General features: G+C 47.6%; 1 protein-coding gene across 1 annotated transcript in view; it reads left to right on the top strand.

The window, feature by feature from the left end:
• RALBP1 (ralA binding protein 1) overlaps positions 1-25,676 on the top strand; it is a 272,192-nt gene that overhangs the window by 189,004 nt on the left and 57,512 nt on the right. The window contains exon 7 of the mRNA XM_086964942.1: positions 23,800-23,910. Coding sequence (XP_086821068.1) covers positions 23,800-23,910 — 111 coding nt within the window. The remainder of the gene's footprint in view (positions 1-23,799; positions 23,911-25,676) is intronic.

Below are 25,676 nucleotides of genomic sequence, written 5' to 3'. Positions count from 1 at the left end.
ATTTTCCTCCATAGGATAACATTGGCTGGTTTTTGAAACATACAAATATTCCTTAAAAATCGCCTGTATAACAAAAACGATTTCTTTCAGCTGTTTACAGGAGATGCACCAGTGCTGAATCCAGGATCCAGCCCGGAGTAAGAAAAACATACGTAAAGTAACTGATATTGTATTTTACTTAAAATTACCATTGAGCTCAATGTTATAATTGTGTTTAACTTGTGTTGCATATTGCAACAACTGTATCTACGGCATTGAAAAGTATATTGCAATTTGAAAGTATTCAACTGTAGCATCTCATTCTGAGAAATAATTTTATACCTACTTGTGGTTCTAAAATAAAACAACCATATATTTGTATATACAAAACAATTGGCCTAGAGTTCAGTTCTTGAGTGTGTTGGACCATTTGATGACTGAGTGTGTTCAACAAATGCTTTACACGGTCCTCTGCTACTGTCTTACTGCTCAACCAAGCTACCACTTTAGAGAGGAAGGTTATATCTAACTTTAACCTCTGCCAAACCTCAGGGGACTGTGGACTCAGTGTGCACTGTACCTTACTTTGGTGCAGTATACACAGAGCCACTTTCTTACACTCGAGTGGCAACGTTTTTAAGTTCTTCGTGGAAGAGCACATCATCCATCTGAACTTCAACCACTCTGTTTTTCAGGATGGATTTCAAGTCCTGTATGGCGTTTATATTGGTAGCTAGGTCAGACTAGGTATGTTCCACGTGGGTCGCCACTCCAGGTGGAGCAAGACAAGTTCCTAAGCCCTGGTAGCACTGTGGTAAATCATTCAATCTTTGTCTGGGTCTGTGTGGGGCCCTTATCTTTGCCCATCGTAGTTGCCTCAGGGCCGGGGTCGGGAGCTGAAGTTGTAAGTGGAACCCCACTCTGTCCCTCAGGCAGCATGAGCAGCCAGAATAGCCCCAGGGCCAGGACCAGAACCAGTGTTGGGGTCAGCGGATAGCTCTTAGGCACCGATCAATGAGTACATCAAGAGGAATGAGGGGAGGACCACCCACAAGTCACGAGCTGAGAGGCACTGCCACCACACTGGCCACCACAGACCCCACCTCCCCTCCCCCCCACCTACCCCCCCCCCACCCCATCCCCCGTTACCGGTGCAGAGCTATGGGATTAGGCAGCAGGAGTCTTCCTTGCCCCGATCTTCGGGCTGCTGTAGGGCAAGAAGAGTTGTCTGTGAAAGGTCACTGAGGAGGGATAGGGGTGGTAGGTCCCAGTCGAAAAGGGCAGTTGCCACCAGAGCCTCTGTACAGCAAAGCGTCTCTCCAGGGCAGTGGCAGAGGGGATCTCTAGTGCCGCATCTTCGGGGGAAGGAGGCTGGGTAGGCGACTCTCGCCTCCTCTCAAATCAGGCACCGACCCCCAGCACACATGGTGATATGCCTTGGGCCTCAGTGTCCACGCTTCCTTCCATGGAAATGCCAGCTCTCTGAAGGGCGCATTGCCGCGCACAAGCAGGGTGGGCTCTTCGAAGGGTGCATTGCTGCTCACAAGCAGGGCAGGCCCCCAACAGGCCACGACATGACTACACCAAGCACCACAGCTCTTCCCGGAGTTCCTGCCCAGATAAGGCAGTTGCAATGCAGATCCTTTGAGGAGGTTGGGGAGGAAATTGGGCCCAGAGACAGTAGCCCGAGCAGCCAGGTGTAAGTCGGATGGCGGAGAAGGTTGGGAGCAGTTTCGCTCTGTGATTGCCATCTTGGCCATGCCTCATTGCACCCAACCGCTTTTATTACTCTGTAGAACTTGATTCTCAGAAAAGATCTAGTCTCTTGTAGATATCAACCTACAGGGCTAAAGATAACCTTATGAAGAAACAAAATTTCAGCATGTTAGGACATTGACCCCTCCCTCCCCCCCCCCCCCTCTCCCCCGCACCATTACCATGGAAAATTGTAACTAGGCAATAAAACAGATATATCTTGACATTTTTCAACAAATTTCATCTCATTGAGACCCAATCAGTAATGTTCCAGCTGAAAACTCCTAGAGGTACAATAGGAAAAACTTTTTTTATGGGGAAAAAACCCACATTTTTTAATTAATCTCATTTCCATCTGGAGTCTCAAGGCTCAAGTCCCTGTTTGGTTGTTATATGTACTTTCCTGGTTGTCGTCCATGCGTTTCGACCTCTATTGATCACCAAACAAACATCTATTCTTTGTGGAAAAAGTACACGTGGTATTCATTACAAATAATATAATTTTTTTATATTTTGAAATTTATTTTTAAATAGTTCTGTACTCAGAACTCCAAAATGAATGGTTTGAGAAATTACATTCTCTAGTTAATTCCTATTCTGGTCACATGAGCAAATTATATAGGTTACATCTTAGACTCAAGGCTACAAATAGGATAAAAATAAAAACAATAGCCAAAAAACTCTGGATTTCAGTTAAAATTTCCAAGGAACAGCTGACCCATTTGTTTCCAGATCTGGCTTTAAACTTGCAGCACTATTATTGGTCATCTCATGCACTGACTATGGTAATACCTTGCTAGTAGAAATTTATGTAAAAAAAATTAAGGTACATTTACCTTTAAGTTTTTTAAAGTATTAAAAATATGATAGCATATTATTTTGTTTAATTATATATACTTTTTTACCATTAAATAAAATGTTTCTCAATTTTTAAAATTAAAAATGTGTTAATTTATTTTAACATTATTTATCGAGTAGTTTTTAAAGTCTCCACTTCCATTACTTTCTACGGAAGGGTGTTGCAGTTCCAGTGAAAAGCCATGTGTGGTGCTCGACTTATTCTATTTCTGAGCTGGAGTACATTTGCTAATGTTTTGGTTCCTTTTTGACTGCAGTAACTTTAGAAGTGCAGTTTGTGAATAGAACTGGGCTTACTCTTTAGTGGGTTGGTGTTTGTACCTCCCTAAACATATCATCACTTAACCCATCCTTACATCTCCATTGACCCATCCCATTTTGTAGTAAGTATTTCACCTTTTCCAGCCACTCTCCCATCCCTCCCACATATAATACTGAAACATAGGCATACTTGTGCTGAGATCGTCACATAGAAAAGATAGGAACAGCAGAGGCATAGAACTCTGCCCACAGGTTAGTGAATAGCGTTTTATTGTACATGAGTAGTGCTACAAAGTGCAGTCTGTGAATTCACCCCTATGCATCTCCAAGACAGTCCAAGTGTATTTCTAATGCATATCTTTCTTTTTCCTTCCAATGTCTGTGTCTGCTCTCTCTTGCCGTATCCTTTCTTAACCATGAACTTAAATTTAAATTTTTTCTTTTGCATATTTATAATTATTATGATAAATGCAGTATCTGAAAGAGATACGTTAGTGATAGATTCCTTACCTTAGAATATCCCCAGGTGTCAGACTGGATCCGGAAATTTTTGCGTAGCAATACCCCTCCGCGTCTCCGCGTCCGTCGTCTGCGTCGTTAGCGCCGGAATGACGACGTCGGAGTACTTAGACGCCGCCCATGCATGCTGACGTCAGTTTTTTTTTTCGCGCCAGCTAGCGCAGATCCGGAGAAGCTCTACCCCTAGTCATTTTTTGACTAAACTTTTTGATCATTTCTTTCTTCGAGTCTTCGACTCTATCGGTGCCGGTAGGGATGCCTGGGTTCAAACCCTGTACGAAGTGCGACCGACTGATGTCGGTTACGGACCCCCATCGCCGGTGCCTGAAGTGTTTAGGCCTAGACCACGACGACCGCACCCGCTCTGACTGCCGGGCCCTGACGTCTAAAGCTAGGCGGGAGCGGTCCCGCAAGTGACTCGAGCTCCGGCAATCAGCCCCGCGCCGTTCCCGGTCCCACGGGAGGTCGAGGGACCGGTCGCGGGGTCGGAGTCATCGCAGCTCCAGGAGTGGACATCGGTCGTCAGGATCCAAGTCCTCAGGTAAGAGGCATGAGAGGTCGGAGAGACGTCTTCGCTCCTCCGACCCACCCCAACGCTCGCACGATGCGGCCGGGGGTTCGGGCGACACCGCCCACACGGCTCGGAGGGAGTCTCAAGTGTCGCCGCCTGCCCCACACCTTCGGGTCCCTGGGCACGGCGCGACGCCGGAGGAGATCAAGCGGTACCTCATGGCCATGAGGTCCCTCCCTCCTCAGTCGGGTTCCGTGGCGCCTCCGGGCCAAACGGTCCTGGCTGGAGGCCCTAGCGGGTCGGGCGCTTTGGCCCCGACGCCGCCGGCGACCTCGGTACCGGCGGCGCAGGACCTCACCGGATCCGCTTCCGGGTCGTCGCCGGTCGACCTCACGACCGGGTGTCGCGCCCACTGTGGACGTCGCTCCCAATGTTCCCTTCGGTCCGACTCTGGTGCCGGAACGGCGCCGCTGAGCGCCCTTCCGACGGCCTTTTGGGATTTTTATTTCCATGAGGCCCGTCTGTTAATCCTGCTTTACAGGAAATGGGTGACGAGAGAGATTGGGAGGGGTCTGAGGACCCTATGGCACTGGAGTGCCAGTCTCAACAGGACTGGACATATGAGCTTGGGGAGGCCAGTGGTATTGACACTTCGCCAGACACTGGATTTGTCTCCCCTCCGACCGTGGCTTCGGAGGAGGGGTCTTCTTATAGTGTAGTGTTGACAAGGGCGGCCAAGGCCTTAAACCTTGAGCTCCCTGTCGCGGCCGTGAGGACTAACCTCCTCACTGAGGTCCTCAAACCGCAGACAAGCTCCAGCGAGCCTCTGCTGCTGTTCAATGAGTCCTTATGTGACGTTCTTGTGGGCACTTGGTCCAAGCCCGCCACAGGTCCGCCTGTGGATAGGAACGTGGCCATACGCTACCGCCCGGCCCCGGGCGACCCTTGCTTTTTGTCCACCCATTCCACCCCCGAGAGTCTGGTTATCCAGGCCTCCACTTCCCAGACCACATTCCTGTCGGCTCTGCCCGATCGGGAATCCAAGAGATATGAGCAGTTCGGGAAGAAGGTGTTCTCGTCCCTAAGCTTAGGGCTGCAGTTTGTCAATAACGCCTGTCTCTTGGGCCGCTACACCCACACCCTGTGGGATGCGGTCGCGGACGTGCTGCCTCAATGTCCGGAGGAGGTCCGGGCTAAACTCGCCCAAACCCTTGTGGAGGGCTGAGATGCAGCGCCATATTCCATCCGGTGTGGGCTGGATACCACGGACTCACTGGGCAGGGCGATGGCAACGACGGTGGCGGTTCGACGCCACGCCTGGTTGAGGTCCGCCAACTTTTCGGCCGATGTCCAGGCCACACTTCTGGACATGCCGTTTGATGGCCGTCGCCTCTTTGGCGACAAGGCAGACCATGCGCTTGAGCGTTTTAAGGACTCCAGGGCTACAGCCAAGTCTTTGGGCCTCTGGGCCACACGCCATCAATTGGGTGCCTTTCGCTCCTTTCGTGGCCAAGGAAGGGGCGCCCCCACGCCGTAGAATGTTCAACAGCGCGGTGGCGGCCGTGGAAACCGACGTGGCGGCGTTCGGGGATAACGGCAAGGCCAGTCCACACCTCCCTCCGCAGCACCCGCCTCAAAACCTTCCTAGTCCGAGTTTTCATGCCCATGTGATGCTGGTGGGAGGCAGGGTTCGCCATCACCTCTCCCACTGGCGCACTCTCACGTCGGACAGGTGGGTGCTGCAAAATGTCCGAAGGGGCTACTCCCTCCCCTTCGAGGCGACCCCTCCAGCCATGCCACCGCAATTCCACCGCGTCTCGGGGGATCACTTGCAACTTCTGCAAGAGGAAGTCACGGCCCTCTTGGCCAAGGGGGCCATCGAGCGCGTTCCTGGGCCGGTAGTAGGGTGTGGTTGTTACTCCCACTACTTTCTGGTACCCAAGAAGGGCAAAGGGGGCCTACGCCCTATCTTGGACCTGCGGAAAGTCAACAGCTTCCTCCGGAAGGAGAAGTTCAAGATGCTGACTTTGGCTCAGGTCTTAGCTGCCCTAGACCCTGTTGACTGGCTGGTAGCGTTGGACTTGCAGGACGCTTATTTTCACATCCCCGTCCTGCCGGCCCACCGGCGTTACCTGCGGTTCACGGTAGGCCACGAGCACTTTCAGTTTACCGTGCTCCCCTTCGGCCTTACCAGCGCCCCACGGGTGTTCACGAAGGTGATGGCGGTGGTCGCAGCTCATCTGTGCAGGTTAGGGGTGTCAGTCTTTCCCTACCTCGACGACTGGTTGTTGAAGGCGGGCTCGGCCCAGACAGTCGTCAGCCACCTCCAGACTACGGCCGACCTCCTGCACTTGCTGGGGTTCTCCATCAACGTGCCGAAGTCGCACCTGTGTCCCTCTCAGAAGCTCCTCTTCATCGGAGCGGTTCTCGACTCGGCGCAGTTTCGGGTTTACCCACGCGAACAGCGGGTTTGGGATATAGAGGGTCTGATTCCAATCTTCTAGCCTTTATCCCGAGTCTCGGTCAGGTTGACGCTGCGGCTTCTGGGGCTGATGGCCTCCTGCATCCTTCTGGTGCATCACGCCCGGTGGCGGATGCGGGCTCTGCAGTGGGACCTGAAATTTCAGTGGGCCCAACATCAGGGCAACTTGTCCGATCATGTCTTGATCTCAGAGGGCACTGCGAGACAACTGCAGTGGTGGCTCACGGACCGTGATTGGGTCAGTGGCAGAACCCTCTCCCTACCCCACCCGGATCACATGGTTGTGACGGATGCGTCCCTCCGGGGCTGGGGAGGCCACATGGGAGAGGCGGAGATCAGAGGCCTCTGGTCACCGGCGGAGTCCCGGCTCCATATCAACCTTTTGGAGCTGCGGGTGATTCGTCTAGCACTGAAGGCATTCCTCCCCTCTGTCCGGGGGAGTGTAGTGCAGGTGTTCACAGACAACACCACCGCCATGTGGTACTGCAACAAACAGGGCGGGTGGGGTCGTGGACCCTATGCCAGGAGGCTCTGTGCCTGTGGCAGTGGCTGGAACATCAGGGCGTGACCCTGGTGGTTCAACACCTGGCAGGCTCTCTGAATGCCAGGGCGGACAAACTCAGCCATCGGTGCATGATGGATCACGAATGGCGTCTGAACTCGGACGTGGCGCAAGGCCTCTTTCAGCAAAGTGGAGAGCCTTGATTAGATCTATTCGCCACAGAAGAGAACGCGCAATGTCATCAGTTCTGCGTGTTGGAATTTCCAAGGCGGCACTCGCTCGGAGACGCTTTTCGTCGCGAGTGTAGTTGCGGTCTATTGTGCGCCTTTCCGCCTATACCACTTCTGCCCAGAGTGCTGAAGAAGATCAGGCGCGACCGGGCCCAGGTTATCCTTGTGGCTCCGGACTGGGCACGAAGATACTGGTATCCCGAGCTACTCAGCATGTCAGACGATCCCCCGATTCGTCTGCCTCTTCGGCAGGACCTTCGGAGCAGAACTCTAACTATGATGAGGACGAGGAAGAAGACTACGTCCAAGATGACGACGTCGTCGAGGTAGGAGACGACGCACAGGCCATCGGAGCCGTCGATGACGACTCGAGCGACGAGCAAGGCCCAACCGCAGTTGCGGGGGCCGATGATGACACTGTACTTTCAAAGGCTCAGGTCGAGGCATCGCCCTAAGGCATTAACCAAGATCTTCAACAACATTCGATAGCCCTGCGTCAAGGCCCGGCTAAGAATATTTCTAAGGAGCCATCGGTCGATCAACCACAGTCGATGGTAAAACCGAAACCGACAGAATCAAAACCGAAACTGCTAAAGACAGTCCTGGGATCGACGACTTCGGATTCATCGGATCCGATCAAACTGAAGAGTGTCATCGGCCCTTCGGGGTCACAGGGGGGTGTCGGCCCGAAGATCGGGGCGCTGATGCCTGTGACTAAGGTCAAGCACATCGCACTGACGCCATCAACGTCGACGTCAAAAGATGGCGACACTATCAAAGGACTCATGTCTCAGAAGACCCTCGATCCGAAGCTTCCAGCCTCCAAACCACTGGTAGTCAAGACCTTCGAGTCGAAGACCAAGATCGGCTCGAAAGAGCACGTCAAGCCGAAGCAAAAGAGCGTGCCTGCTGCGCACCAAGAGCTCGAGTCGACGCTAGGCCTAAAACAACCTGGTGATAAAACTAAGTCGGTCGGATCGAAGACGGCGCCGCCCTCGAAGAAGGTCAGTCCGTCTCCAATGCTTACGCCACCGAGTAAATTCGGACTGCCCCCGACCGCAAGACCTAAGGCGTTCGAGTCACAACAAAACATCGAAACGTCCAAAAAGGTGTCAGTAGTAAAAAGGACTCAGCCCATAGAAGAGGGCATTGTGTTCCAAGCGCCCTCCTATGATAACCAGTCGAAACTGTTCATCGACTCGGACTCTGGCAGACTCACTATTTATAAAAGAAAGATCATTCCAGAAAATCCTATGGAGTCATACAAGATCCCACTCAAAAAGAAGAGGGACTCTTCCACCTCACCTGTTCTTTTTGAGCCTGTGGAGCCCTATGAACAGGAATATACCTATTCGCCCACACGTACTAATGAGGATGTGGGGGAAGGCTACAATGAGGAGGAATTTAATTATCCTATTGACACAGATCAAGAGGAGTCTCAACCCTGGACTGACCCGGGTGAGCCACACACCACGCCTGACCCTCAATCCTATACGGTCAAAACCTCACCAACTGAAGATACAGCTACGTTTAACACATTAATTGAAAGGGCAGCAAATAATCATGAAGTACAAATGCATGCTGACCCAATAGAGTAAAGACATTGCCTATGCTGAAGGGTGTCCTTAAACACGCTGGTGACATTTTCAAAGAAACCACAAGGCAAGGGTTGTAAACCCAAGAATTGACAGGAAATATCGGCCTGCGCCGGTAGACCCTACGTATATCAAAGACCAGCTGCCATTGGACTCCTTGGTAGTGGCAAATGCACGTAAGAGAGCGAACTCTCATGGTCCTCCTCCGGACAAAGAATCCAAAATCTTGGAAGCTTCTGGAAAAAGAGTAGCGGCTCAAGCAGCAAATATTTGGAGGATTTCAAATACACAGGCCCTATTAGCCAGATAAGATGGGGCTCATTACGACACATTAGAGCAACTACTACAACACTTGCCTGATGCTTATAAGGAGGGAGCAGAAATGCTGATACAGGAGGGGAAACTGATATCAAATGCATCCATTAAATGTGCGCTAGATGCAGCAGACACAGCAGCTAGGGCCATCAATACAAGTGTGATGCTCAGACGGCATGCCTGGTTACGCATCTCTGGATTCAAGCCTGAGATTCAAACCACATTGCTAAATCAGCCTGTTAACCCTGATTTTTTATTTGGTCCTGATGTGGACACAATCCTAGAAAAAATTAAGAAAGACACTGAGACAGACAAATCCATGGGAGCTCTGCAGTCAAAACAGTTCAGGGGAGGTTCCTTTCGTCGCTCCAGTAACAGGGGAGCCTCTAGAGGTCAAGCATCACAGCAAGCCCAATACAAAAAGGAGGCACACAGACCACCTATAACAAGAACAACAGGGGTGGATACCGTGGCAACAGCACCAAAGGCAGAGGACGAGGAAATAATAATGCCAGATCCTCCGCCAACACTAAATAGTGACGTCTTGTCACTGCCCCCAGACCATGTAACACCGGTCGGGGGAAGACTTCATCAGTTCCTGCCAGTCTGGGAAGGCATTACCACAGACAGGTGGGTGAGACAACTTATCCAATACGGCTATTGTCTAGAACTGACCTCCACTCCACCCAACATACCCCCAAGGCACCGTCCTATGTCCGCAGAGCACATGCAATTATTGCAGCAAGAGGTCATCTGCATGCTGCAAAAAGGGGCCATAGAACTCGTGCCTTTAGAACAGGGTACAGGGGTGTACTCGGTGTACTTCTTAATCCCCAAAAAAAGGACGGGTCTCTCAGGCCCATCCTGGACCTCAGACCCCTGAACCAATACATCTTGTCAGAACATTTTCACATGCTCACTTTGCAGCAAATTCTACCATTACTCAGTCAGGGAGATTTCCTAGCAACACTAGACCTGAAGGACGCATATTTCCACATTCCGATTCACCCGGGACACAGGAAATACCTCAGGTTCACCATAAACAACCAGCATTACCAGTTCAAGGTCCTGCCTTTCGGGGTCACAACAGCCCCCCCCCCCGAGTGTTTACCAAGTGCTTGGCGACAGTGGCTGCGCACCTTCGGAGACAACACATCCATGTCTATCCTTATCTGGACGGCTGGCTTATCCAAGCAAAGTCAGCCCAGCAATGTTCCAGCCACATGTACCGCACAATTCACCTCTTACACAGTCTAGGTTTTTCACTGAATTATCCAAAGTCTCATCTTCAACCCGCACATGTACAACAGTACCTGGGAGCGACAATAGACACTCTGGTAGCAAAAGCAAAGCCAAACTCAGCGAGAATCAATAGCATGCAATTGCTGATTCAGAGATTCAGACCCCAACACTCACTCCCAGCGCAAGTGTTTATGCAGCTGATAGGTATGAAGGCCTCCTGCATCTTCATAGTCCCTCTCGCGAGGCTACACATGCGTCCGCTTCAGGAGTGCTTAGCACGACAGTGGAACCAGACTCAAGGACAGTTGAAAGTCCTAGTGTTGGTGACCGGTCATGCATACAACTCTCTGCATTGGTGGAACACACAAAAACTTTGCAGGGGACGACCGTTCCAGGAGCCTGTACCACAGATAGTGCTGACGGCGGACGCATCTCTCCAGGGCTGGGGAGCGCATGTCCTCCATTACACAGCGCAGGGACTATTGACGACGCAGCAAAAGAAGATGCACATCAACCTGCTGGAACTGATGGCAATCTTCATGGCGATGAAGGCATTCAAAGTGCATCTGTGCAACAAAGTCGTGCTGATCCGGACGGACAACATGACTGCCATGTAGGTGGATTGGTGTGGCTCACTGGTTAGAGGCGGCAGACCCATAAGCAGAGAACGGCCCGGGACCAGGGTTCAATTCCCGATGCGGCAGGGTCGTGGACCAGGGTCAAAACGGACTCGATAATTCTCGCCTCGGTGCCTACTCTAACCAGGGAACACACTCGGCAACTGTGGGCATTAAGCTTGCCTCATCTCTACAGCGGCCCCCCACAAACGCCGGGGATGCCTGGTTTCACCTTGGAGATACCCAGAAAGGGATCATCTCACAGGGAAAACCAGGCGGGTTCCCCAGCGGTCTTCAGCGCCAGGATACTCCATGGAGTCGCAGTGCGCTTTACAAGTACACCCACATTTACATTAACTACATCCAGAAGCAGGGAGGGACACACTCTCCACAGTTGTCACACCTAGCTCAGAGCATGTGGAAGTGGGCCATTCAAAGAAACATGTTCCTCATGGCAGAACACCTCCCAGGCAAAGACAACCAGATGGCGAATCTGCTCAGCAGGCACAGCCATCAAATGCACGAGTGGGAGATACATCCCTCGGTGCTACAACCGTATTTCCAGCAGTGGGGTCATCCAGAGATAGACCTGTTCGCCACAAAGGAAAACGCAAAATGCCAAACCTTCGCCACCAGGTTCCCACACCCGCAGTCTCAGGGCAATGCGATATGGATGAACTGGTCAGGCAGATTTGCGTACGCTATTCCTCCGGCACTGCTCATACCACTAGTGGCGTGCAAACTGCGACAGCACTCAATGACTCTCATCCTAGTTGCTCCAACATGGGCAAGGCAGGCATGGTACACCACGTTCCTAGAACTTTCCGTGGTGCCTCATCAACGTCTGCGACTCACACCCAGTCTCCTCACTCAGAGCCATGGAGACATTCAGCACCCAGATCAGCAACAGTTGAGCCTTGCAATATGGCTCCTGAGGTCATAGAGTTTGGCCACCTCAACCTGCCCCCTGACTGTATGAATATTATCAAGGAGGCAAGAAGACCTACCACCAGGGCATGCTATGCGGCAAAGTGGAAGCGATTTGTCATTTATTATTCCAATAATGACATAAATCCGCTAGATGCATCAACTCTAAACATCATATGTTATTTGTTACATCTACACAGATGCAATCTGGCATATAGTTCCATCCGGATACATTTAGCTACAATGGCAGCTTATCTTCAAAACAGGCAGACTCTCCACCGCAGAGCATGGACTCGTCCAATAGCACATCAAACAAACGGAAGACAAACTCGCAAGAAAATATAAACTCGGATTCTGGTCAAGGGTGACTCCATCATAATATCCTTAAGCCTCAATCTTGATGTATCTAGTGATAATTTATTGATCAGGTTCTATTCCCGTAGATAGAAAGTCAAACTAGTATTCATCTATTAGCAGTCGAACATCCTGCTGCCTCTTCCGACTCAGTTATTGTTGATGTTTTGAATTGAACTGTTTGACTCCGTCAGGTAAGACCACTCAGTGTACATACCCAAGGTCACCTGACACATCCATTAATTTTTTTATCACGTGCCATAGCATATGACTCGCTTTGTGTTCTTTAAACCGAAAAAGGAGCAAATGCTCTGTTCCATAGTCTTTAGCACCATTACCTTACCAGGGTTTTAGGGATTTTCAGAGATTATGTCTGTACCTATAGAAAGTCCCCTCATGTTATCTTGTTTTCGATTACGCATGTCTTACACATGCAAAGTCTATACAGTATGCATGACTGAACAGACATGGTTAGCAAACTTTTAATTAATACTTTTAATTAAGAAGTTTATAAAATGATCACTGTCTCACAACTTACTATATACAGCTTACTATATCCAACTGGTCCTTCACGACGCTTAGCAAATTACATTAAAGAGTTGGTTATTGTTCCCTGTTACATCTACCATTCTAAACCCTTCCTGCGTCGCAGTTCCTAAGTTCTTTTGAGAGGGGAGGGGGGAGGGAAGGAGAGGGAGTAATGAAGGGAGGAGGGGGGGGGAGGGAAGGGGGGAACGGGGAAGAAGAAAATCTGGATTGTTTCAGCATGCTTTCTGTGTTTATGGTTAATGCTTTCTCTCACCTATATGTCTACAAAAGTACTACTTACCGATATTTCAAAGGGGCCCCCACAGAACACTCATGGCGGTCTAACTAACCATACTATCAGCCTATTCCCAGAAATAGTCCACAGTAACATACTCAACACAAACTCAAAATACGTTAGCTCAACCGACACCACTGTAACAGCTGCACATGCGAGACAGAGCCTACCCAGCGAAGCAGCTTACTCATTCATACTCAACACTCACTTACTACTCTCTAGCTTATTCTTTACCAATATACCACCTGAACAAGAGCGACAGCCTAGTAACCAATGACTCGTAATACCTCTATTTCGCAGGGCCTTAATATTGTTTCCTTCAACGTTAAAGGCCTCAACCACCCGGTCAAAAGGAGAAAAGTTCTGGAGTACCTGTCCAAATCCAAGGGCAACATCCTCCTTCTGCAGGAGACTAAACTGTCAAAGGATGACGCTGAATAAAAAACCAACATTGGATCTCTCACAATCTTTGCTCTCCAGCAGTTAGCAAAAAGAGGGGGGTCCTCACACTAATAGCTAAGAAATCCAACCTTTCCGTAGTTTCACACACTCACGATGATGACGGCCGCTTCATCATGGCACACCTTCAGAGAAACGAAGATCATATCCACGTCATGAACATATATGGCCCCAATAATGACGATCCAGAGTTCTGGGATTCATTAGCCCCGACCCTAGAATGCGTACCTCGGGGAGAATTACTAATTATGGGAGGTGACTTCAACCTGCCACTAGACCCAATCACCGACCGTCACTCGAATTGCTCCTACCACCCTACACGATCGCATAGTAGTTTACACCGCCTATGCTCCAGATTCAATCTACACGACTCGTGGAGACTTCAACATCCTTACGGCCGAGATTACACCTTCTACTCGCCTCCTCACAAATCCTACTCGAGGATAGATTATATCCTCATTAATAGCCCCTTCACACACCTCATCGAGGAAACCAGTATTGCCCCCAAATTGATTTCTGACCACTCAAGCATTCAGACCAAACTACTGGGCTCCAGTTCCATTCTCCCCCCTAAAAGATGGAGATTCAATGACGAAATATTTTCTGAGCCGGAAAACAAGCAAAAGATCGAGGCTGCCATCCTAGCCTACCTCAAACTAAATGACACCCCTGAATCGGACATTGCGACTGTATGGGAGGCACTCAAGGCCACTCTGAGAGGAGTAATCATAGGCATTCGAGCACAAGCTAACAAAAAATTAAACAAGGATTTGTCCACTCTGGAAGATAACATTAAAAACCTAGAAACCGCGCATATGGCAGATCCCCAAAATTCTCTGATTTTAAACGACCTCACTAAACTGAAATATGAATACAACTCGATACTCAGTAGAAGGGCGGGGGTCTGGGTCAATAAGTTCAAGGCTCTAAGGACTTGTGAGGGCAACAGAGCTGGAAAGATTTTGGCGTCATATCTAAAACATAAAAAAAAGCAATTCAACATCGCCTCAGTTAAAGATAGTAGCAGGACCTAATTCTCCATACCTTTAGATCATTTTACCAAGACCTGTACAAAAATAATCTAGACTTTAACTCGGAAGAGTGTAACAGGTACCTAAACTCACTGGGCCTCCCTAAACTCAACGATGCTGACAAGGCCACACTGAACTCTCCACTTACCCTACAGGAAGTATCAGCGTCCATTAAAACACTTAAATGTAAGAAAGCACCGGGCCCTGATGGATTCTCGTCCAGCTTTTACAAGAACTCACGAACTCCCTGAGCCCGACTCTTCTAAAACTATTCCAATCCTTTAGCGTAACGAAAGGTATAACCAAATCGATGAGTGAAGCTACCATTATAGTCATCCCTAAAGAAGGTAAAGACCCACTGCTGACCAAAAATTACAGGCCAATCTCCCTAATTAACTTAGATTGCAAAATATACGCAAAGATTCTCGCCACACGACTAAACTCACAACTCCCAAAGCTAATTAGTACATCACAAGTAGGTTTCATGAAACAGCGCATGTCTAATGATAATACAAGGATCCTCTGTCACATCATTGAAAAAGCCAGACTACTCGCAGCCCCGCCGTAGCTATTACTCTCGACGCAGAGAAGCTGTTCGACAGAGTCTCCTGGCATTTCCTTAAGAGCTGTATGTCCGTCTTTAACCTTGGGGAAACATTCACTGATTTGGTGATGGCCCTATACCTTTCACCATCCGCACGCATTGCTATAAATGGTTCATTGTCGGACCCCTTTTCTCTGGAACAAGGGACGAGGCAGGGTTGCCCCCTCTCCCCTTCACTCTTCCTCTTGGCAATGGAACCCCTAATTGCTAATATAAAAAAAAATGAAAACATCAAAGGTGTGAAATTCGGGGATAAGTGCGTCAAACTGGCCGCCTATGCGGACAATATCCTGATTGTAACAGAATCACCAGACTCCTCCATCCCTGCACTAATGACTACCATTGACACTTACTCCACCCATTCAGGGTACAAACTCAATCGGGATAAGTCAGAGGTCAAGCCACTCAATATTTTAACGCCCAAAGAAGTGCTGGGAAACTCAGGGCTCTGCTGGCAACCAGAGTTTGTGAAATACCTAGGTATTGAATTTGGTGACTCCCTTATGGAGACCCTCCAACGGAATGAAAAGATAACTTTAAACAAAATCAAGACCCAACTAGAGGGTTGGTCCCCTCGCTTCATTACTTGGTGGGGCAGAGTGGAGACCATCAAGATGATGATATCACCTCTAGTTAATTACCTCATATCTATGCTCCCTCTAACCCTTACACCAGACTTCTACCACAAATTAGACATGGCTATCTCAAATTTCCTTTGGAAAGGGAAAAGTGCTAGAATCAGCATAAAAAAGCTCCGCTTAGACAAAACCGCTGGTGGGGTCAATTTGCCAGATTTTAAAAGGTATGAAGCCGCCTTCCTAGCCAAGCAGGGAGCCCACTGGTTCGCACCTTCACCTGACTATACTCCAGTGTGGCTAGAAATCGAGAAAGAAATTCTAGATGGTATTGCCCCTAGCGCGGCTCTCTCGTCTAATCTAAACAAACTAACCCACTCTAAATCAATATTTCATAACGCCAAATCTGCTCTTCTGAAGTTTGACAGAATCCTAGAAAACAGCATTCGGGGCTCACAATGGGAATCCTTATGGGACAACCGTAACATTTTGTACAAGGGTAAACCTCTGCACAATGCGTCATGGATCAAAAAAGGCATACTGTTCCCATATCAACTATTTGCGGGGTCATACTCTATTCCATTCAGCGACTTGCAAATCAAATACGATCTTGAACCAATTGAATTTTATAACTTCCTAAACGTAAAAACAGCACTGTCCAAAACCAAACTCTCCCTGACACCACCCTCCCTCCCATCATACCTTGCCAGATTAAACAGACTAGGACACCAGGTTTCCTTCCTCTATAGACTCAGTCGTCCCCACCAATCTAGCCTCACTGCCCCAATCACACAATTCTGGAATAACCTTTCGTCCAGGCCAATCACAGAATTAGATTGGACCAGTACATGGGTATCTTGCACGAGACACAAAATCAGCCCTACACTATCTCAGACAAAATACTGGCTCCTTCATAAGGCCTTCTGGACCCCGGCGCGATTATTTGCACACATCACCCCAGACACCTTTTGCTGGAGCTGCAAACGTGCGGAAGGTGACTTATCACACATTATCCTAGAATGCTACTGTGTAGCACATTTTTGGGAGAGGATATTCAAGTTTATCTCAAAACTATTCCACATTACACCAGCAAAAGAGCTCCCTTACTTAGTTTTCGGATTCACCCAGGACCCTTCCCTTGACGCAGACGATAAGGCATTACTTGACCTCCTTCTCACAGCGGCGGTCAAGACAGTCCTTAGTAACTGGAAAAATACCAGCAAAGCCAACTTCGCAGGGTGGCTGAATTGGATAATCAGCTTACGTGGTGCAGATAATATTGCACTCCAACAGACACCGTGGCGCCCTCCCACGAGAAAACTGTGGTCGACTCTTGACAACTATTTCACGACACATAAGCCACCTTAAAATGGTCCCACACCATTCATGATCCATTAACATGTGTTTGCAGACTCCCATCATTGTATTATTTATCATGGTACATGTTTTTCTTTCTGAATGAGTAAAATGCTGTTGGAATAAAATGTCTGTTACTAAAATGTTATTGAGTATAAGATACATGCTCTGCTGCTTTAGGCAAGATATCAGCTATGTACTTTTGTATTGACATTTACTATTGATATAAAGTAGCGTACAGTAATTTTAAACCGTGAAATTCTGACTCTAATTATGCTACTAGATCTACTCATTGTATGTTGATGCTGAAACAACCAATAAAAACTTATTGAAATAAAAAAAAAGGCAGCACCTTTCCCTTTTCAGAGTGCCAGCCATTAAAGCTTTTATGAAGGGACTCAAAAGAGTAATTCCTCCCAGACACCCGCCTTCACCTGTCTGGAATCTGAACATAGTTCTGACCAGACTGATGGGACCACCTTTTGAACCTCTACACTCTTGTGAGATACAATTTCTTACATGGAAGGTGGCCTTTCTAGTAGCCATCACATCGCTAAGGAGAGTTAGTGAGCTTCAAGTCCTAACTATTCAAGAGCCTTTCATTCAGATTCATGCTAATAGGGTGGTGCTACGTACCAACCCTAAATTTATGCCTAAGGTGGTATCACAGTTCCACATTAACCAAACGATAGAACTGCCAGTATTCTTCCCAAATCCAGATTCAGTGGCAGACCGAGCTCTGCACACACTAGATGTTAAAAGAGCTCTCCTGTATTACATGGACAGGACAAAAGATTTCAGAAAGACTAAGCAACTGTTTGTTGCCTTTTCTCCACAGCACAAAGGCAACCCCATTTCCAAATCAGGTATAGCCAGATGGCTTGTTAAGTGCATACAGATCTGTTATCAAAAAGCTAAACGCACCTTAACAGTTCCCCCAAGAGCGCATTCCACACGCAAGTTAGGGGCATCCATGGCTTTCCTAGGTAACATTCCTCTAGAGGATATATGTAGAGCAGCCACATGGTCCACCATACATACATTAACCAAACACTACTGCGTGGATGTACACTCCAAACAGCAAGCTGCTGTAGGACAGGCTGTTCTCAGGACTCTTTTTCAGACTGCTGCAGCTGGCAACGGCAACCACCGCTAAGGAGGAGACTGCTATTTATTCTATGCACGGATATGAATTCAGCAGCCCACATGCCTCGAACGGAATATGCTACTTACCAGTATGCATTTGTTCTTGGCATGTAGGGCTGCTGACATTCATATCGTCCGCCCTCCTCCCAAGTGCCTGTCGCAGCTGTAGCACTCAGAATTAATCTCAAGCATGGACATCACTTACTGAATCATACTCCATCTCTGCCACAATGGCGAAAAACAATCTGAGGATGGAGAGGATGCCCATGCGCACTGTAGTCCAGGGGAGGAGCCACCTATCTCGTGATACTTCGAAGACTCTTCCAGGACAACAACGTGCAATCATCCGGACCCAACACTAGGCGGCGATCTATCCACAGATATGAATGTCAGCAGCCCTACATGCCAAGAACAGATGCATACTGGTAAGTAGCATATTCCTTTTGAAGGACATCACACACATGTTCCCTCCTGTTCCCTGATGCCCCAGTGGGACTTTAATCTTGTGCTTACTTACCTCATGTGTGCTCCCTTTGAGCCGCTCCATAACTGTCCTCTCCGTCTTCTTACTCTGAAGACTGCTTTCCTGGTTGCCATCACCTCTGCCAGGAGAGTGAGTGAGCTCCAGGCTCTTTCTTCTACACCTCCTTTCCTCTCTGTTCATCCGGACAAGGTTGTGTTGAGAACAAGACCTTCCTTCTTGCCCAAGGTTGTCACAGCCTTCCACATCGGGCAGTCCATTACTTTGCCCACCTTCTTTCCGCCTCCGCATCCCTCGAAAGAGGAAGAGAGGCTCCACCGTCTGGACCCAAAACGTGTGCTCACTTATTATCTAGATCGCACACGCCAGTTCCGGGTGGATGACCAACTCTTCGTTGGTTACGTGGGCGCTAAGAAGGGAAAGGCGGTGCACAAGAGGACCATCTCGCGGTGAATCATCTTGTGTATCCAGGCATGTTACTCCATGGCTAAAAAGGAGCCCCCTGCTGGATTGCGGGCTAGTTCTACTCGGGCCACGGCGACTACAACTGCTCTGGGCCGAGGAGTGCCCTTGCAGGACATTTGCCAGGCAGCTACGTGGGCCTCGCTGCACACGTTTGCACGACACTACTGCCTGGACAGCCAAGTCCGGAGAGATGGCTTCTTTGGCCGTTCCGTCCTCCAGGACTTTCTGGTGTGATTATTGGTTCGCAGACCCACCACCGGGGTTGTTATTGCTGGGGTATCTATTCTGAGGTAAGGAATCCATCACTAACGTGTGTCTTTCAGATGCACAAGTTACTACTTGTGTAACGATATATCTGTAAGAGACATTAGTTAGTGATAGATTCCTTACCGACCCACCCATCCTCCCCGTTCTGCGAACCGATATCTAGGGTTAAGGTCATCCCCTTTCAGGGCCCTAGTTTCATGGCACCAGTGTTGGTTCTATCATGGCTCTGCGTATCTGGCGCGGAAAAGCTGTGTTTTCAGAACTGACGTCAGCGCGCATGGGCGACGTCTAAGTACTCTGACGACGTCATTCCGGCGCTAACGACGAAGGACGCGGAGCCGCGGACGAAGCCTACCGACGCACAGGGGTATTGCTACGCAAAAAATTCCGGATCGAGTCTGACGCCTGGGGATATTCTAAGGTAAGGAATCTATCACTAACTAATATCTCTTGCAGATATATCGTTACACAAGTAGTAACTTGTGCTTATACTTGTGCTGTTAGTGCCGGGACAACGGAGGTGTCCCGGCACTAACAGCAGTAGCAGCATAATGACCAGGTAGCTAAGGGGGCTTTAAGACCGGTCAAACAACCATGTTTTCAGTGCTTTCCTGAACATGCGTTCCGACTTGGCCTTCCGAAGGTGTTCTGACATGGAGTTCCAAAGCAAGGCTGTTCTTACAGAGAAAGCTCGTCCACCAATCCTAGCTTTCCTAAAGCGCGGAGTAACCAATAACTCCTGGTGGTTTGACCGTAGAGCCTTCCTTTGATGGTATTTCTGAAGTCTTTACATAAGGTATTGTGGACCAGAACCTCTAATTGCTCTGTAAGCAACAGTCAACGCCTTAAACTCAATTTGTCTCTTGACCGGCAGCCAATGTAGGCTTCGGAGATTTGATGAGATATGGTGGCAGAGTGGCACATTCTTAATTAGCCTTGCTGCCGCATTTTGTATAGTCTGCAGTTACCTGATTAGATAATCTGGCATACCCAAATACAGACTATTTGCATTGTCAAGCTGTGAGATGACTAATGCAGGGACCACTGACTTTCTACAATTCATCGGCAGGAGATGTAAAAATCTTCTCAGGGATTTCAACTTCCAAAAACATGTGGAAGAGACCTGGCAGATCTGAGATTTGCCAGTTAGATTGGAATCAAACCTAAACCCAAGGTTCCTAGCCGATTTTGCCGGAAGAGCTGGAGGATTAACTCCGAAGGCCACCAAAGGTCAGGCTTGGGAGGAGAAGATTGATTAAAAAAAAAAAGGACCTCTGTTTTATCTGCGTTTAGCTTCATGCAGCTATCAGTCATCCATGTCGCCACTTTCAGCAGACACTGCTTGAAGTTTATAAATGCAGCCTCTGAGTGTCCCCTAAAGGAGAATACAAGCCGAGTGTCATCAGTGTACGATATGTTATCCATACTGCCCTGTTTACAGTTGCCTCACTTATATGATAGTCTAGTACACTGCATATTTGATACATCCCTTCAGGTTACTCTTTCTACCACACTTTTCTATAGCCTGAACAAAAAGCAATATATATCGATATAAATAAAGTCTAAAAATGGGTCACAGAGAACATAAATATCAGTAATGAGGCTCCTGGTACGGTAAGACTACCCCACGTGGTAGAATGATCCCCACAATACCTCCTACTAGTGTATGAAGAGGCGCTGAGGAAGGGTGCACTGCCACCAACACTGCGGGGCGACCATCACCATACCTCCTAAACCTGATAGAGACAGCTCTAAATTTGCATAAATCCACACCCGTAGCTGTTGAACCTAGACAATAAAATACTGGCAAGGTAATTGCTACGATTTTATCCCTATTGATGGAGGTGATGGTATCCCCAGCAGAGTCCGTATTCGTTCCTCTTAGATTCACTGCCATAAACCTATGGACAGTGTTCGCACTTTTGCACCTGCTCAACCCGGAGTCAAAAGTTGGGGCAGCCTTTCTAGATGCCAAAAAGGCTTTGATTCCTTAGAACGGGCCTTCCTGATCCCAGTGCTGAGACGCTTCAGTATTCTAAATAGGTTTCTAGCCTTGATACCTTCCAACAGCCTGAGTCGGGCCAATGGCTTGACATCAGATTCCTTCCTGGTCATCACGGTTAAAGGTAGGAGTGTCCTTTTTCACCCTTACTGTTCATACTTGCCATGGATCCTTTGGCAGGAAACTGCATGCTTCTCGTCTACAGAGGGAAATGGCTTTCCGATTGGGCCGTATGCTGCTATCTATGCACACTAATGCCGTTCTTCTATTTGTCTGCCACCCAATTGAACATTTGTCCCCATTCATCCCAGAGATCCAACGCTATGGTGAATACTCTGGAATTCATATCAGTTGGGACACGATTGAGCTATTCCCACTGACGGACAGCATTTAGGCTCCAGAGCTGGAGTTTCCCTATCCATTGGGTCACTGATTCTGTTAAGCATCTGGGACTATCCCTACGTATGAATAGGGAGGAGATTGTTCGACTAAACTACGGCCCAGCAGTGTTCAAATTACAGCAAGTTGATCCTTGGATAAAACTGCCTTTATCCCTGGCCTGGCAAGTGGCACTCATTAAAATGATTGTCCGCAGATATCTATATTGTTCCTAAGCATTCCCATCATTTTTAACAAAACCTTTATTTGCTCCTTGTGGACACTTCTTATTAGATTGATTTGGATGGACAGGGTACTTTAGGAGGCTCTAATCCCACAATAAGGAAGGGGAGGTTTTAAAGTCCAAGATTTGGAGACATATTATGTAGCTGCCCAAGGACATTTTAGTCAATGCTGCTACCTCCCAGATTGAAGACTACCATATATTATCCTGGAGAAAGAGCAACATATGGGAACCTGCTTGGTGTTCTTGGCTTGTTATACACCACAGAATTGAGAAAGTCACCCCTGCTACCACATCCTGGATCTGTAGGAGAATTACATTTATGGCAGGGCCCCGTTTTTCGCACTCCCCAGCCATTCGACTTGCATATAATCCCTCCTCCCCTTGACGAAAGCTCAGCGCTCAACATCCTCTCTAAGCACAGGCTCACAGAACTCTGCCACTTATATGCCAATGAGACTTTTTTGTCTCATGATCAGTTCCTATATAACATCGACCGGTTACCCCTCACCACCACCACCTACACATGGCTCAGGAGAAAATACCGGAGTTACCAAAAAGAACACAGGATAGAGCCCCATTTAAACAGATAATTAAGCCCCTTGATGCAGCAAGGTGGGTTTCGACTCACTTTTTCATAAACGAGCCTGGGAAAGAGATCTAGGGGTGAAATGCCAGCAACTAAATGGACATACTACTTGTTGCACATATTGCTGATGAATATGAATTATTCATTGCCATAAACTTCTACGTTTTAAGTTCTTACACCAAGCCTCTATCACATCTGCTAAACAACAGAGGATAGATCATTCTTGATCTCATTGCTGCCCGAGATTTTGGAGTGAACTGGGAAGATCTGTTCCATCTTGCCTGGCTGTGCCCTTCTATCAATCAGTATTGGCACAAGATCTTCTGCACGCTCACTGATATGGCAGGCAGCAGACTTGCAACAGATCCAGAGTTAGCCCTCCTCGTTTGTTAAAATCGTCCCTCCCCATTTCTATAGTTATATTGCTGTGGCATTCTTACTGGCCAAGCAGAGGGTGGCCATGTGCTTGTACAGATGAAGGACGAATAGCAAGGAGATTTAATTACTTGTAATGATCGCTCTCAATTGTATGCATCCCTTCAACCTATCGCATCCAGACCTGAAGATAAATTAGGGGCCAAATCAAAACTTATCTAGCACATTGTGACATGGTCAGATCCACTGCCCTGACTGCATCACCCACAGTAGTACCACCGGAAAGCTCAGAATATCCGCTTATATTACTTCTAAAACTATATCTGAATCCAGCTGGTTTCTTTTTCTTGTGACGATCCGTCTACACGCTCATTAACCTCTTGGAGTCCAACAACCCACATGTGGCTTCTAGAAACACTGGATTCCATCTTATGTCCGTGTTATTGATTGCTGCATAACTTGCATGCATTGCTGTCATTATTTGATTATCTACTATATTATGCAATGTCTTACTGAAATAAATAACATTCTTTTGGAAAAAAACACCACCTCATACTTTCTATGGATTGGACACAGGATGAAACTTACTCTTGATTGCAATGCAGCTTTATTGTTTAATAAGGGACCGTGAATGAAGTGCAATATTGCCCATTCAGTATTAATGTTATTGTTACAATTTTGTCGAGGCTACTACATTTGAAAAAACAAATTCTGCATTAATGTAATTAGGTATGCATTTTACATTGGATGTACATGCACCACTGATGATATGATGAATCCTGTCATGCTTGTGTGCTTGCTCCTATTACTCTTGTCAATGTAATGGAAGTATGTTAAGATATGTCTTCTCTCTGTAGGAATGTGAGTCAAAGATTGCTCAGGAGATTGCCAGCCTTTCAAAGGAGGATGTCTCCAAAGAAGAAATGAATGAAAATGAAGAGGAAGTTATTAATATTCTTCTCGCTCAGGTCTAGTTCATTCTCTCCCTGCATTATTAATATTTCCTTTGTATATTTAAACTCTCAGATGTTTAAAGATGGCAAACTCTGTACTGTTTTATAAGAGCATTTGTCAGTTTCTGTCTATCATGTAAATGTTGTAGTCAACAAGCCTATTGTTTGAGATCTAAGGACTGAGGCATTGTTCTTCTACCAAGGCGAGGCATGTACCGTGCATATGCTAAAATCTTCCTAGAGTTCTGAAATGATATGGTCCAGTTCAGATATTGCTGTAGAAAGTATGGTATCCCCTCGTATCATGGGAGGCAAGAAGTAATTTCAAAAGCCTGATGGCTGCTGAAATGTTGATTTGGTAGCAGCAATATGCAGCTGATGTGCAGAGCTTCTAGGTTTCCCAGGTGCATTAGTTAGTACTCCAGTCCATATTTTCTCGCTACGTTCCCGTACTTGCAGCTTTCAATGCATAATAGATTAAACAGAACTTCAAGAATGCAAAGAAGTGTTTTTTTTACTTTGATTAGCTACTCATGCCATGTACATTGGAAACTTGGGAGTTCTGTGTATGCTATATCTCCTACTAGCTAACCCGTCGCGCGTTGCTGGATCTCCGAAGAAAGGAAATTCAAGGAAACTCGTTATAACATTCAAATTACATTGTGTCATTTTTATTGAAACTTATTCATTTTAATATGGAAAACATTTCAAAGTGTCTTAATTCTATTTATTTATTCGAGTTTTTGTGGATATGCGATTTTTTGTTTTTCCGTCCGGTGTGTTTATCAGGATAAGTGTGGCTCACCGACTAGAGCGGCAGACCCTGAGGCAGAGGTCTGGCCCGGGACCAGGGTTCAATTCCCGACACGGCAGGGTCGTGGACCAGGGTCAAAAACGGACTCGATAATTCTCGCCTCGGTGCCTACTCTAACCAGGGAACACACTCGGCAACTCTGGGCATTAAGCTTGGCTCATCTCTACAACGGCCCCTCACAGACGCCGGGGATGCCTGGTTTCACCTTGGAGATACCCAGAAAGGGACCATCACACAGGGAAAACCAGGACGGGTTCCCCAGCGGTCTTCAGCGCCAGGATACTCCATGGAGTTGCAGTGCGCTTTACAAGTACACCCACAGTATTAGAAAGATTATGAGGGCCCTGGGGGGGTCACAATATTTAAAAAAAAATTATGACAGAAACCTTCGAGGGAGTGTACTCAACAACTTCCCAAAGTTTCCTGGCGATCGGATGAATGCTTTTTTAATTCTATTTATTCGAGTGCTTGTGGATACACGATTTTTATGTTTTTCCGTCTTGTGCGTACATCAGTATTCGAAAGATTATGAGGGCCCTGGGGGGCCGATATTTTAAAAAAAGTATGCCAGAAACCTTCGCTGGAGTGTACTCAACAACTTCCCAAAGTTTCCTGGCGATCAGATGAATGCTGTTTTAATTCTATTTATTTGTTCGAGTGCTGGTGGATACACAATTTCATTTGTTTTTCCGTCTTGTGCGTACATCAGTATTCGAAAGATTATGAGGGCCCTGGGGTGCCGATATTTACAAAAATGTTATGCCAGAAACCTTCGCGGGAGTGTACTCAACAACTTCCCAAAGTTTTATAGCGATCGGATGAATGGTATTTTAATTCTATTTATTTATTTGAGTGCTTGTGGATACACGATTTGTTGTTTTTCCGTCTGATGCGTAAATCAGTATTCGAAAGATTATGAGGGCCCTGGGGGGGGCGATATTTAAAAAAATGTTATGTCAGAAACCTT

Source organism: Lissotriton vulgaris, chromosome 4_1 (assembly GCF_964263255.1).
Source record: "Lissotriton vulgaris chromosome 4_1, aLisVul1.2, whole genome shotgun sequence".
In the NCBI taxonomy this organism is placed as follows: Eukaryota; Metazoa; Chordata; class Amphibia; order Caudata; family Salamandridae; genus Lissotriton; species Lissotriton vulgaris.
This window is presented reverse-complemented; position numbering and strand designations above follow the sequence as displayed.